The 13,338-nt window shown below is 71.7% G+C and overlaps 1 protein-coding gene across 3 annotated transcripts in view; it reads left to right on the forward strand.

The window, feature by feature from the left end:
- Nucleotides 1-13,338, forward strand: part of SYT2 (synaptotagmin 2) — a 34,327-nt gene that overhangs the window by 18,595 nt on the left and 2,394 nt on the right. For 2 of the 3 annotated variants that reach the window (XM_054576526.1, XM_054576524.1), the window contains exons 2-6: nt 10,453-10,665; nt 11,248-11,414; nt 12,263-12,382; nt 12,611-12,778; nt 13,087-13,254. In XM_054576526.1, the coding sequence (XP_054432501.1) occupies nt 10,470-10,665; nt 11,248-11,414; nt 12,263-12,382; nt 12,611-12,778; nt 13,087-13,254 (819 nt within the window). In that variant the 5' untranslated portion in view covers nt 10,453-10,469. Of the gene's footprint in view, nt 1-6,993; nt 7,093-10,452; nt 10,666-11,247; nt 11,415-12,262; nt 12,383-12,610; nt 12,779-13,086; nt 13,255-13,338 lie in introns of those variants that run through there. The other variant, XM_054576525.1, reaches the window with a different exon arrangement.

Genomic DNA, 13,338 nt, shown 5'->3' on the forward strand with positions numbered 1-13,338 from the left:
GCCTCTGGCCACGTCCCGGGCTTTGCCCTGTGTCCCGTCTGCCCTTCCCACGCGTGAGCTTGCGTGATCCCGTGTGATCCCGCTCTCCCTCTAACACAGGAACCCCGCTCCTCTCGGGTCGCACGCGGAGCGGTGCGCTTGCTGCGTCGTGTTGTGGGAGGGGCCTCTCCTGCGTGGGCTTTCAAGGCCAGGACCCCCCTCTGGCCGCCCTCGCGTGTCCAGACGCCACCGCGGCCGCGGCACCAGTAGAGGCTCCAGGTGTTTGGCGGGCCCATTAAGGAGAGGGCGCGGGGCCGAGCGGAGCGCACGCTCTGGCGTCAGTGCCTGGGGACGTCAGGGGCCCGCTCTGGGCCTCAAGCGCCCCATCTGCGCAACGAGGGGACCGGCTGGCGGAGCTGCTTGGGGCCGGGCCAGCGCCCGCTGAGCGTCCTCTCTGAACACCTGCCCTTGGAGCAGAGACGGGCGCCGGCAGCCGGTGACGGAGGCCGGGCTGGCTGGGAAAATTGAGGCCACGGGCAGAGCGGCCAGTGCCAGGCGGCTCGGGCCCTGAGGGCGCAGTGCAGCCACGGGGGGCGGGCGGCTGTCGATGGCCTGGCGCTGTTCGGGGTTAGCCCGTCCTCACATGCAGCAGCGAAGCGCAGGGCAGTGCGCGGGGCAGGCCTGGGTCCGAGGAAAGCAGCGCCTGGGCCGGCAGCGCCGCCGAGGGGGCTGGGGAGGAGGGCGCCGCGGGCCGACACGTCCAGACCTGCCCCAGCCCCGCTGCCCGCTGGGTGGCCCGTGGCAGCAGCTGGTCCCCTCTGGCTGCCTCTGTGGGGGGGGGGGTGCAGCAGCCACCTGACAGGGTTCTCTGCCTTGGGGTCCGGAGCTGAGGCTCCCCGAGGGCGTGTGGCCCCTAAGGGCCATCCCTTCCGTGGCGTCTTCCTGATGAGCCGCCGTCTCAGGGGTCGGCCTGGGCACCGAGCACAGTGCCTGGCAGAGCGAGGGGATGCGTGAGGAGGTCAGGAGGTCAGGGAGTCAGTGCACGCACGTGCCCTGTGGCCGCTGGGGGCCGGGGGCTGTCCCGCCGTTGCTGGACCCCGGCGCCGGAGTCCGGCCCCGAAGCTGCTCGTGGCGTCTGCTGGCTGATGAACTGGCCTGAGGACGCGGACGTGAGCGGGGGGGCCGAGGCAGGGACACACGGAGCGCCGGGCGCCCTGCGTCCGGGGAGACGGCCGCCCGGCCCTGGGCTCGGCCCTGCCCTGCTGTCCTGCGCACAGTGGGGCCCCCGGAACCCGTGCCGCGTACGCAGGGCCCCTGCGCGGAGCCTGCGGGGCCGGGCCTGGAGGTCCAGGACCTTCCGGGGGCTCGAGACGCGCATCAAATACGGAGGCAGTGGTCCGGCTGCGGGGCGGGCTCCCCGCCTGTCCGCCCCCCAAGCACGGTGGCAGCGAGACAGGCAGCCGCCTTCCCATGGGAGGGCCCGTGTCCACGTGTCCTGTGAGCCGCCCTGCGGTCCGCGAGGCGTGGCTGCTGCCACCCCCCGCCGATGAGCGAACAGCCTCCGAGAAGTTGGCGCGCTTGCCCTGGGACACCCAGAGTCTGGGCCGGGGAACACCGCGCCCCCTCCCGCAGCCCCCCGGCCCCCGTGCGGTCCCTGAGCCAGCCCCGCCCCGGCCCCGGGGAGGAGAGCTGTCCTTGCGCCGCAGCCGAGCTTCGGTGGAAGCCGACAGCGTCTCCGGGCGGACGGTCAGTTTGCTGTCACTTAAAAACCGACTTGCCGCCTGGCGCCGGAGGCACCTGCTGTCCCAGTCCCGGGAGCCCCCAAGCCGGGCTCCTGCCCCTCCCCCGAGTTACCTGCCAGTGGCTGTCACCTGCTCGGCAGATGGTGGGCCGGTGGCACCTCTCCCTGGGCTGTACCCAGATTGGCTCAGCCGCGTCCTGCTTGCCCCCGAGCTGAAGCCATCTGTGCCCCGGAGAGACGGCCCGTCAGGAAAGGGCAGGCGGCCCCGCCCGGCCGGTCGTGGGGAGAGGGCTTGGGGCACGAGACCCACGCGGCCCCGCCTGACTCCCGGGGTCCCTCCCGAGGCCCTGTGCCACCGCCTGGCAGCTCGCTCCTGCCAGCCCGCGCCCCTGCTCTCTGTCAGCAGGGGCCCTGCCCCCGCTCCCTGCAGCCCTGGAGACCCGGGGACTTGGGGGTCACGGGTGGGGACGGGCCTCACCCCCTCGGGGCTCCTCCTCAGAGCTGCCTGAGGGAGCACATTGCCTTTTTAATTGGGAAGCAGAACTGGACTGAACGTTCTTTGAAAATGAAGCCCAAGAACACACAGTGGAATTGGCTGGAAACGGGGTCCCTCTTGCCCAATGAGGAGGGTGGTTCTCCTTCGGGCCTTTCCGAGACCCTCAGCAGACTTGGCATTCAATACGCCAGAGGGGGTGTTGATGCCCACCGCGCCGAAAAAAACTCATTCAGAGAGAGAGGGGGCGGGGGAGGCTGATTCTTGAATCTCAAGGCGTCCCAGCCTCTGCGATGGAGCGGAGCCCCCGGGGGCCGGGCGCGGAGAGGCGCTCCAGTTCCGCAGACTTCGAGGTGCCGCCAGCCTGTGTTCCTGGCCCGCGGCCCGGCCTTGGAAGGAGGCCCACCCCTCGCGCCTCCAGGGTCGGAGGGCGGGCTGTACTGTGAGGGGTGCCGGGTGGTCCAGGCCCCCGGAAGGAGGGCGACCAGCAGCTCCGGGCCACATCTCGTGGAGGCAGCGGGCTGCCCACTTCCCTGGGAAATGAGGACTTTCAGGGTAAAAAACCTAACAATAACAAAAAAAAAAAAGAGAGAGAGAGAGAGAGAGAGAAGCCCGAGGACTGCATTGCAGAGCCTCCACGGTGCGGGCGGCGCGGCGCGTGGCTCCGCCCGGCCCAGCTGCCCCGGGCGGGAAGTGGGTCACCGGCCCGGCCCAGGGCATCGGCGGAGCCGCGGTGGGCCTGGCGCGGGGGCCGGGCTGGGAGGGGCGCCGCGCCCTGGCCTTTGTCACGCGCCCTGGCTCTCCATCACCAGGGCGCGTCGAGCTGGAAGCTGTACGTCCCCTTCCCAGCACCGACCAGGGCGAGGGGCCGCCTCGTTTCCCCCTCTCTCTCCGAAAGGGGGCCCGCCCGCATTGCCAGCTTAGCTTTGCACCTGCCCCGCCCCCCGTTCCCCAGCTCACAGACCCCGCGCTGAAAGGGACCTCGGGAGCCTTCCAGTCCCACCCGTCTGTTAGATTAGCAAGGAACCCGAGGCCCCGAGGAGTGACTCGCCCAAGGCCACACGGCGGCCAGGGCTGGTGGCATCTGGGGGACTGGGGCGTGCTGAGTAAGACCTATGGAGAGGCCCCAGGAGGGGACGGTCACTTCCTGTGGAGGGACCGGTGGACACAGACTAGGCAGCCACGGAGGACAGAGGCAGCCTCAGCGGCGCCACAGCGTGGGCTTCTGCGGACCCCCGAGCCCCCCACCCTCACGGCGCTGGCTGCAGCGCAGCTCCCCGACCTTGCCAGGGTGACAGGGGACTCCCAGGGCCCCAGCCGGGTTGCTGCTTCCCGCTCCGGACCAGGGAGCTGCCGCCACCAGGGCGAGGGAGGCCCGGCCGGGGGCCCAGACCCTGAAGCCCGCTCGCGGCGGCTCCCGCGAACACGGGGAACCGCCAGCACTTCCAGGTCACAGAGCTGGCTGACTGCCGCCCCCAGGCCTGTCCCCAGGGCCACCCGGCAGCCCCCAGTCTCCCAGCAGAGCCGCCCAAGCGGAGCACCGCTGCCCAGGGTCCTGGCCCCCCCCAGGGGCGGGGCGCAGGCCGCCTGGCTGGGGACAGAGGCCCCCGGGTGCCGGGCCCCGTCCGGGGGCCTGCCTGGGCGCGTGGGGACGCGCTCTGCTCCGCGCTGGTCCTGCCTCAGGCCCTGGAATTGGGGCTGACTGGTTCCCAGGAGGGGCGTGTGGCCCCTCTCTGGACGTCCCGTTTCAGGGGCGCAGGCGCCCTGAGCCTCGTCTGGGAGTTTGGCCAGGGCGGTGGAGGCAATGGGAAGCCCTGGACCAGGAGCGAGCGGAGCCGGGGGCCGGGCGGGCCGTGCTGGCCAGGTGGAGGCCCCAGGGCAACGGGCCGTGGGAGGCCGGCTCCGACTCAGGTGGGCCGTGCACCGGGGGTGGGGGGGTGCTCGTCGTGGGGCTGGGCTGCGAGCACAGGGGCTTTCTTGGGAGAACGCGCCCTCTTGGGTCACGTGACCGAAACATCATTCCTTGAGACCAGTTAGTTAATGAGCTTGTCCGGTTAAACAGCAGGGAAGGCACTGGGGCCTGAAGACTGTTTGGGGAAAGATGCTCAATTACTGGCCCCGGCGTCACCCTGGCAACCAGGAAGCTCGGCTGTGGCCGGGCAGGGGCAGACGGACACTCCACCAGGTGCCCTGCGCGGGGTCTCAGGCGGGAGGCAAAGAGGGGCCCCGGGCCCCCCACGGCCACCGGCACATGCTGCATCGTGACCTCGGCCTGCTGTTAAAGACACAGGGCCTTTGAGCTCTGAGACGTCACCCCAGAGAGTGACTCAGCCAAGGTCACACAGCAAGTTAGTCCGGGGACAGACAATTTTCCTCCTCGCTCCTTGAGTAGACTGCACACCCAGAACCAGGCTCCCAGCCTCCCCGATGGGGACCCCTCCTCTGGAGGAGACGTGTGGCGACCACCGTGGCCGACCCAGACGCCTGGGGGGCGGGGCACAGGGGCTTGGCCCGGCTCACCTGAGCGGCCTGCCTCCGTCCCCATCGGCCAGCGGCCGGCCGGCCGGCCGTCACTCCACTGTCAGCTCATGTGGCTTATTTGAAAATGTACCTCAACTTTGTAATTCTGTAAAATGGGTGCAATAACATCCAGAGGACTGAACACTGCAGGAAAAACGAGAGGATGCTCAGGAGCCTTTTGGAGCTTCTTGGGCTTGAGATAACAATTAGGGACACGTGGGGATCTGTTGGGTGGAAAGAGTGAACCAGCATCAGAGCCCAAGAGCCTGGGGTCAGACGGGGTCACGGCCACCTACCAGGTCGCTGGCATCCCCAGAGCTGGATCCCCTGCGGTTTACAGGTCGCTGACCCCAAGGCGCCTCCCCTGCCACAGCCTCCTTCCCGAGCCCCAGGCCCGCGCTTCCAAGCGCCGCCCAGCCCTTGGTCCTTGATCAGGCCCCGGGCCCCCAGATTGACTTTAGAGCCCACCGCCCAGCACCCTGTGCCTCTTAATGAGGGACGTCACTGTCCTTACCGACACGCGAGCCAGAGACCGAAGCCTCTGACCCCTCTGTCCCTGAGCGACATGTTCAGTCACCCAGGCGAGGGGCTCCCTTCGGACAGGTCCCCCCCCCCCGCCCCTGCTCCTCCTCAGCCCAGGCCGGCGAGTCTGCCCGGAGCCCTGCGATGGGCCGGAGCACGGCTCCGGCGCCGTGTCCTGGAGGCCCCCCGGCCCTCACCAGGCGGGTCAGGGCAGCCTCGGCCGGGCCTGCCGGCCCCGTGCGTCCAGGGCTGACGCCCCTGCGCCCACTCGCCCTGGCCTGGAACCCCCTCCCTTTCCTCGGGCTCTGGCTCTGGCTCGGCGGTGTGGGGTGCGAGGCCGTGCGTGTGAAGGCTCTGCGGCAGGAAAGCACAGCCTTTCAGCCTGGAGGGCGGGCACGGCCACCCCGGCGGTGCAGATGCGGCCGCAGGCCTGGCCCGGGGCAGGGGGAGGGCATGGGGTCCGTGCCGGGGTCTCGGCCTCTGCATCAAACCTGCCCTGAGATCTCAAGGGGGGCTTTGGGGGCTCCCTGTGCCGCAGCAGGGACAGCTTGTCCCTTTCCGCCTTGTGGCTGCCTGGGATTGTTGACAAGGATTGAGCAGCGTCAAGCCGGTAAACCGCCGTTACCACCCCTGGGCGGGGGCGGGGGCCAAGGCCTCGCGTGCCCCTCCCCCAGGGACCAGGCGCGGGCGCCTCCCGCAGGCCCGGCTCCCTGCCCCCAGGGCCCCCGGGGCACGTGCAGCTGACGTGGGGAGCAGCTTATTGTCGGAAAGAGTGGACCCAGTTCTGCATCGGTGCTTTATTTTCTGTGATTAGACCCCATCTCACTGGGCGCAGCTTTGAGCAGGCGAGGCCCAGGCATCTCTGGGTCCACTTCGGGGCGGGGGCTGCGGGGGTCGCTTCACCCGCCCCGGCGTCCAGGCGGCGCGCGTTGCGGTTACTGGGCAGAGGCCCCTGCAGCCTGGCCTGTCCCGGGACCCTCCGCGCGGCAGCAGCGCCTCTGCGGGCCTCTCACAACGGCCTGCCCCTCCGGCCTCGGCGGGGGAGGCAGCCGCGCGCGCGAGGCGGGGCCGGGGAACCCCCGCTCCTTCCCACCGGCCCCTGACCTTGAGCTCTGGGCCCTAGGCCCCTTTCCCCTCGGAAGGGCTGCGGGCTCGCAGGCGGGAGTCCCGGCCCCCCGCGCGGACGCGGACGCGCTCGCAGCCTGGAAACCCCCGAGTCAGCGTTTTCCGCCGCCGGCCCGGCGGCTGGGGGACGGACTGCGGCCCAGGACGGGACCGCGTTGCCGCAGCGCTGCAGTGGCCGCGGGAGCGCGAGGCGGGCGGGGCGCGGGGCAGCGGCAGGAGCAGAGCCGCCGAGCGAGCGGGAAATCCCGGGGCTTCTCCGCCAGGCCCTCCCCGGAGCTCGCGCACGGGGGCTCCTTCCTGGGTCGAACCCCAAACTTGGTCCGGCTCCTGCGGGTGCAAAGCAGGAGCAGCCCGGAGGGTCTCCGTGGGGCGGGGGCGAGGGGCGCAGGCCCGACACCGGCGGAAACTCCGCGCCGAGCGGGGTCCGGGGGGCGGGGCGGGGGCGGAGGAGGGACACCCAGGCTCGCGGCGCCCGCCCTCCAGCCTGGCGCGCGCGGGAATGCGCCTGGGGCTGCGCGGGCCGCGGCCAGGCCGGGCCCGTGCGGCGGACTCCCCCGTCCCCTCTCCGCAGCTGCCGGCGGTGCTAGCTCTGGGGGCACCGGAGCCGCGCTCTCCGCCCCTCTGGTCCCGCCCTTTGTCTGCAGCGCCCCGCTCCTCGCTGCCCCTCCTTCCTTCCCGGCTCGGGAAACCTCCTCCGCGTCCCCTGAAGCAGGTCGGCTCCCTCGCCCCGCGGCTGCCCCGCCCGCACCCGGTCCCCGCACCCGGGGGCGCCTGAGGCTGGTGGGAGGCGGGCGCGCCGCAGGGGCGCGCGGAGTGGGCGGGGCCCCTCCGTGTTGCCCCACGGGCCCTGGGGACGCGAAGCCGTCCCAAACTTCTCTGGGGGCGCCCGGCGGCACCCTGACCCCTCCCCGCGCTCCCCCCTGCGCCCCCGCCCCGCCCTCCCAGGCCGCCCGTCCCCGGCGGAGAGGGGCTCAGGGCGCGCAGGCTGCTGTGAGGAGCATGTCAATTGGCGGCGGGGCAGCGGCGCGGGCTGCCAGCACCGCAGAGCGAGCGCGCGCGGCGAGCCGCCGGAGGAGCCGCAGCGCCCGGCGCGCGAAGGGGCAGCGGGGCCCCGGCCGTCCCGCCTCCGGCGTTCCCCGCGAGCTCGGGCCGCAGTGCGGCCGGGCGTCCCGGTAAGAGGAGCCGGCGGGGCGCCTGCGAGGGCAGCCCCAGGTCCCGAGCGAAGCCGCGACCCGCGGGCCACTCCGAGGGCCTCGACGCGGGGTCGGGGGCTCAGGCAGGGTCGCCAGGCTGGGACACTCGTAATTCCTGGGCTTGGCGCTCGCGGCCGGATAAACTAAGCGCAGCGCGGAGCAGGTGGTGGCGACCGGGCTCCGGAAACCCATTCGCGTCGGAGCAGCCCAGTTAGTCCCGCAGGACGCGTCCGGAAGGTCCTGGGGACCCCTCGCCGCAGGCCTGGCTCTCCTCGCGGGAGCCCGGCATGGTCGCGGCATGGCGGGAGCGGCCCCGGGGAGGTCAGCCCGCAGGGCTGAGAACTTGGGGAGGCGGGGGAAGGGGGCGCGGGGGCCTGGGACCTCCTCGCCCGCGCCGCAGCGGGGAGGGGCCGGAGGGCCCGCGCGCGGAGCTCGCGGAGCTCGCGGGTCCCCTTGCGCAGAGCGGGGCGCGCCAGGGAGTCTGCGGCTTGGATGCGGGGCAGCCTCTCCCGTCCCTTCCTCTCTGAGAAACTTTCTCCGCCTCCAGCGAGCGCGGCGGCTGGGGAACTGGGGGGAGAAGGGCCCGAGGGCGCCGGAGGCTGCGGGGCTCGGAGGGACCGGCGTGGGGGGTGGGGAAGGGGCCACAGGGCGGCGAGCGCGCATGCTCCACTCGGTGCTGTGTGACCTTGGACTCGCTGCTGCACCCCCTGAACCCGGGATGGTGGGGGGCTTAGCGACAGGCGTTGGGAGGAGGTGGGGAGAGGGCGGTCTGGAGAACCAGCCTTGGGGCGCGGGGGAGTCTGTGGCCGGCGACCACCTCCCTGCGGCAGCTCAGCGCCGCCCGCCCCCGCCCCGCCCCGGGCCGGGTGGCGGGAGTCCCAGTGCGTCCGGGGGAGGCCGGCGCTCCGTTCTGACTGGCCTGTGACCTTGGACAAACGCCTCCACCCCGGCGCCTCAGTGTCTTCATCGGGAAATTGGGGGTCTGGACCCTCTGGGGCCGGGAGCCTGCCCCGAAGGCACTGGCCCCGCCTGCCCAGGGGCCACTGAGGGGCCCGGCGGTGCGGACCCCCCGCAGAAGTCCTCCTGGGCCCTGGCCTCTGGGAGACCCCGCTCCTCTGCCCCGTGGAGACAGGGCTGCGAGCCCCTCGGCTGGCCCGCCCGGGCGCGTCCCGCTCAGATCTCAGCCCTGGGGCCGCCTGCCTCCCTGCACCCTGCGGGGCTCGGCCGTCCCCGGGGAGGCTCTCCCGGGACGGACAGGAGTCTGGGGGGTTAGAGGGGCTTGTCGCGGACCTGCCACGGTCCTGCGGCCCGGCCCCCGGCCCCCGGCCCCCGGCCCCCGGCGGGGCTGCTCTGAGGGCGGTGTTGGAGGGGTGCCCACCGTGCCCCCTCTGTGCCACCCCTCAGCTCTTCTGTCCCCTGACGGGGAGGCGGCTGCGGTTTCAGCTGGGAGGCAGCCACAACTTCTCCCTGCGCCTCAGGGTGCCGCGGGAAGAGTCGGGGTGAAGGCAGGAAGCCTGAGTTGAGTCCGAGGCTCTGCCTCCAGGGAGTGTGCCCTTGTGTGACCTTGGGCAGGCCCCTGTTTCCCTCCTCGCACCTGGGCGTGAGAGGGTCGGACCAGGTGCCCTCCCGGGGCTTGCTCACCCGGCCACTCGGCATGAGGCTCCGGGCCGGGGTCCCAGGAGCAGGAAGGGGGCTTGGCTGGAGGGGCCGGGGCCCCCCAGGAATTCCTGTGTGCATCCCGCTTCTGTCCTCCAACCCCAGATCTGCTGGGTATTTGCCATGTGACCTTGAGCAAGTTACTTGACATTTTTTGAGCTTCAGCTAATTGTCAGAACGCAAAGGCAACAGCAGGGTGTTTGGGGTTAGGGTGACTGCGTGATGCTCGGCGAGCGGGGAGCCGCGCTGACGACAGCAGAGGCAGGTGGCGGCAGCCGGGGCCTCCGGACCGTGGGACAGTGGCCGTGGCTGCGGGGGGAGATTCCCGGACGTGCAGGGCGGCCTCCCCGGAGGCCCACAACGCTGCCCCGCCAGGTGGGAGCAGCCGCTCTGCCCCTCTCGGCCTCTGTCTGTCTGTCCGTCCCTGCCTCTCTCGGTCGGTCGGTCGGTCTCGTTCTGCAGCAGTGACCTCATGGGAAAGAAGCGGCTTCCTCTGCTCCGCCTCGGCCCCCCACTCTGCCACGCTGCCTCTCCCGTGATGCGGACAAGGGGCGCCTTGGGCCCAGGCTGGCACCTCCCGGGAGTGAGCCGACGGAGGCGGGGGGCTGGGTCCCGGCCCGGCAGCCCGGCGGGCGCCCTGGTGGGGGGCGGAGGACGGCCGAGCGCCATGCGACCTTGGGCCGCGGCCTCGCCGTCTGCAAAGTGGAAGGCTGATTCAGATGAACCGCGTTGTGGCCGCGTTGGTTCTGCCTTTGAGGGCAGTGCAGTGCGGGGTCGGGGTGGGGTGGGCTGGGACGTCGGGCGGGGCCAGGGGAGGGCCTGGCGTTCTCAGGGACAGAGCTGGCGGTCGAGGGCGAGGGCCTCGCGAGCAGGCAGACCCAGGCTCTCTCCGCATCAGCCATGGGACTGGGGACAAGTGTCCGAACCTCTCAGGGCCTCAGCCCGGCCATCGCGAAGTGAAAGTGACATTGCCCGCCTCTGAGGGCAGCTCATGGGCGGGGACGGAGCCGCGGTCCTGTGGTCGTCGCTGCACACAGGCGTCCAGGAAGGTGCCCTGTGTCCCGCCGTCCCCGGGCATCGGCTTCGGGAGTTCACACACGCTGGCCCCTGTCCCGGGGCCTGAACACAGGCACTTTGGGGACAGGCCCCTCTGCCAGCCGGGCTGGGAGCGGACTGGAGGGGACCCTTGGGACATCACCCGGCCCCTTCCCTCTCCCCTGCAGCTGTCCCCGCTGCCGCCATGAGGAACATCTTCAAGAGGAACCAGGAGCCCGTGGTGGCTCCTGCCGCCACCACGGCCACCATGCCTGTTGCGCCCGTGGGGCCCGTGGGGCCCGTGGACAACTCCACGGAGAGCGGGGGAGCCGGTGAGAGCAAGGAAGACATGTTCGCGAAGCTGAAGGAGAAGTTCTTCAACGAGATGAACAAGATCCCCCGTGAGTGTCCCCGAGGCTGGGAGGGGGGCGGGGAGCACGGGCAAGGTTGGCTGGGCTTTGGGGTGAGGCAGGACTATCGGGGAGCCCCTCAGGAATCCGGCCTACGGACCAGCTCACAGAAGGGGGGATAAGTGGGGCCCGGGCTCCCCAGGGAAAACGATCTTACACGATTTAGGAAAGTGTCAAAAGATGAAGCCAAAACAAGAGGAAAAGGTATGAGACAGAAATAGCTGTTCACGCCCTCCGCTCACACTTAGAAACGACTCGGTTGTGGAAGATAAACAGTAAAAGCCCCGCTGTGTCGGGGTGCGTGTGTTTTATTTAAGCGCGGCTGCTGGGCCGCCTCGTGTCCGTTCCGTCGGCTCCAGGTGGACACGGACCGGCGGCGTTTTCGTGCCTGGCGGCGCCCCGGCTTCGGAGCCCTGGGCCACGTCCGGGGGCCTCGGGACAGCAGCCTCAGCGGCTGCGACGGCGGCTCGGGGCCGTCTCCCCGAGAGCGGCGTGTCCCCGGGCGCGCGGTGGGGCGCGTGGGGCAGGGCGGGGCGGGCCCCACTGACCACCCCGCCCCCTCCCCGTGCGCAGTGCCGCCCTGGGCGCTGATCGCCATCGCTGTGGTGGCCGGCCTGCTGCTGCTCACCTGCTGCTTCTGCATCTGCAAGAAGTGCTGCTGCCGGAAGAAGAAGAACAAGAAGGAGAAGGGCAAGGGCGCCAAGAACGCCATGAGCATGAAGGACATGAAGGGCGGGCAGGTAGGGCCGCGGGGGGTGCGCGGGGCTCCCCGGCCGGGCCCGTGGGAGGGGCGGGGAGGGACCGACCCGGGGGCCGGAGCCCCCGCAAGGGCCCCGGAAGAGCCTGCAGAGGGAAGTGCCACACAGACACCCCGGCTTCCGGGGGTCCGCTGGGCGCGAGCGGTGGCTTCTGCCAGGAGGACACAGGACAAGCCCATGGCGGGGGCGGGGCGTGGCCCAGGGTCACGGTCACAGTGCCCCGTCCCGTGGGGCGGTCACCGTGGAGGGGCCCTGCTTCTGAGTTGGCAGAGGCCCCGCCGGGCGACAGCAGACGGGACCTGTCCTGGGGGTCAGCCGGTGTGGGCGGGGGGAGACGGTGGGGGAAGGGCCTGACCTCAGAGCTCAGCGCGGGGAGCAAATCGCCCCCGTGTGTGCGCGCGCACGCATGCCTGATGGGAGTGCACGCGTGTGTGGGGGGCACGGGGGCTCAAGAGCCCCCTGGCCAAGTCCAGCCTGGGGCCTGAGCTGCCGGGCTGCCTGCCGACTGCACCCTTCCTTCTCCGCCACCCGGGACTCGCCTGCTCCTCACGCTCGGACCACGCTCGGACCGCACGCCCGGTATGTCCTGCCCGGGGGGTGGGGGGGGGGTTGGGGGGGGGGTTGGGGGGCCTGCGCTGGGGGAAGGTGGGGAGCTGACGAGGGCGCAGGGCCGGGCTCTGGGGGACTGTCCCCCCGACAGCCCCCATCCCTCCCTGACCCACCCCAGGCCCTGGGCCGGGATCTGCCTGAGGGCTGACCCCACGGCCCCTGTGCCAAGCCGCCTGCTCGGTTCTGTCCTAACTCTGTCCCTCTCTCCGCAGCCCCCGCAGGACGATGACGACGCAGAGACCGGCCTGACGGAGGGGGAGGGGGAGGGCGAGGAGGAGAAGGAGCCCGAGAACCTGGGCAAACTGCAGTTCTCCCTGGACTACGACTTCCAGGCGAACCAGGTGCGGGGCGGCGGGAACCGCCCCCTCCTCCCCCCGGAGGGGCGGGCCCGGCCGGGCGGGCCCCCACGGACCTGCCGGACCTTGGGCCGGCCGGTGCCCCTCGGCCTCGGTGGCCCCTGTGTCACCCCGCGTTCCCGGAGGTGGGGGGGGGCCAGGCTCCCCGCGGCGGGTGGGGCGGCGGCCGGGGCGGCGGCCGGGGGGCTCAGGCCGGCCTCGCTGTCTCCGCAGCTCACGGTCGGCGTCCTGCAGGCGGCCGAGCTGCCGGCCCTGGACATGGGAGGCACCTCGGACCCTTATGTCAAAGTCTTCCTCCTGCCAGACAAGAAGAAGAAATACGAGACCAAAGTCCATCGGAAGACGCTGAACCCGGCCTTCAACGAAACCTTCACCTTCAAGGTGACAAGGGCTGGGGGTCCCCACGGCTGCGTCCTGGCCCCGGTCCCAGCGGCCGCCTGCCCGCCGCCCTTGCTCCGCGAGGCCCTGGAGCCGGCTCAGTCTGGAAGGAGGGCCGCCTGGGCCATGCCCTCGGGGGGCACGAGGACCCCCGGCCCCGCTCTGGTGGCCCCGCCTCGGGGCAGCTCCCCTCTCTGTCTCCACAGCTTGCCCGGACCCTGGGGACCGCGGGGAGCGCCGGCCCTGCCCCTGCCCTCAGCAGCCCCGGTGCACGGGCTGCCCTGACCCTGGGACCCCGCCTGTGCCCGCAGGTCCCGTACCAGGAGCTGGGCGGCAAGACCCTGGTGATGGCCATCTACGACTTCGACCGCTTCTCCAAGCACGACATCATCGGGGAGGTGAAGGTGCCCATGAACACGGTGGACCTCGGCCAGCCCATCGAGGAGTGGAGGGACCTGCAGGGCGGGGAGAAGGAGGAGGTGAGGCCCCGCGGGCGAGGGCGACGCCCCGGCTCCGCGCGGACCTTGGGGTGGCTCCTGGGCAGCACGTGGGCCTCTGCTGCC

This window comes from Pteronotus mesoamericanus, unplaced genomic scaffold, assembly GCF_021234165.1.
Source record: "Pteronotus mesoamericanus isolate MK-2021 breed Mesoamerican mustached bat unplaced genomic scaffold, CSHL_Meso_final contig_347, whole genome shotgun sequence".
NCBI classification, from domain to species: domain Eukaryota; kingdom Metazoa; phylum Chordata; class Mammalia; order Chiroptera; family Mormoopidae; genus Pteronotus; species Pteronotus mesoamericanus.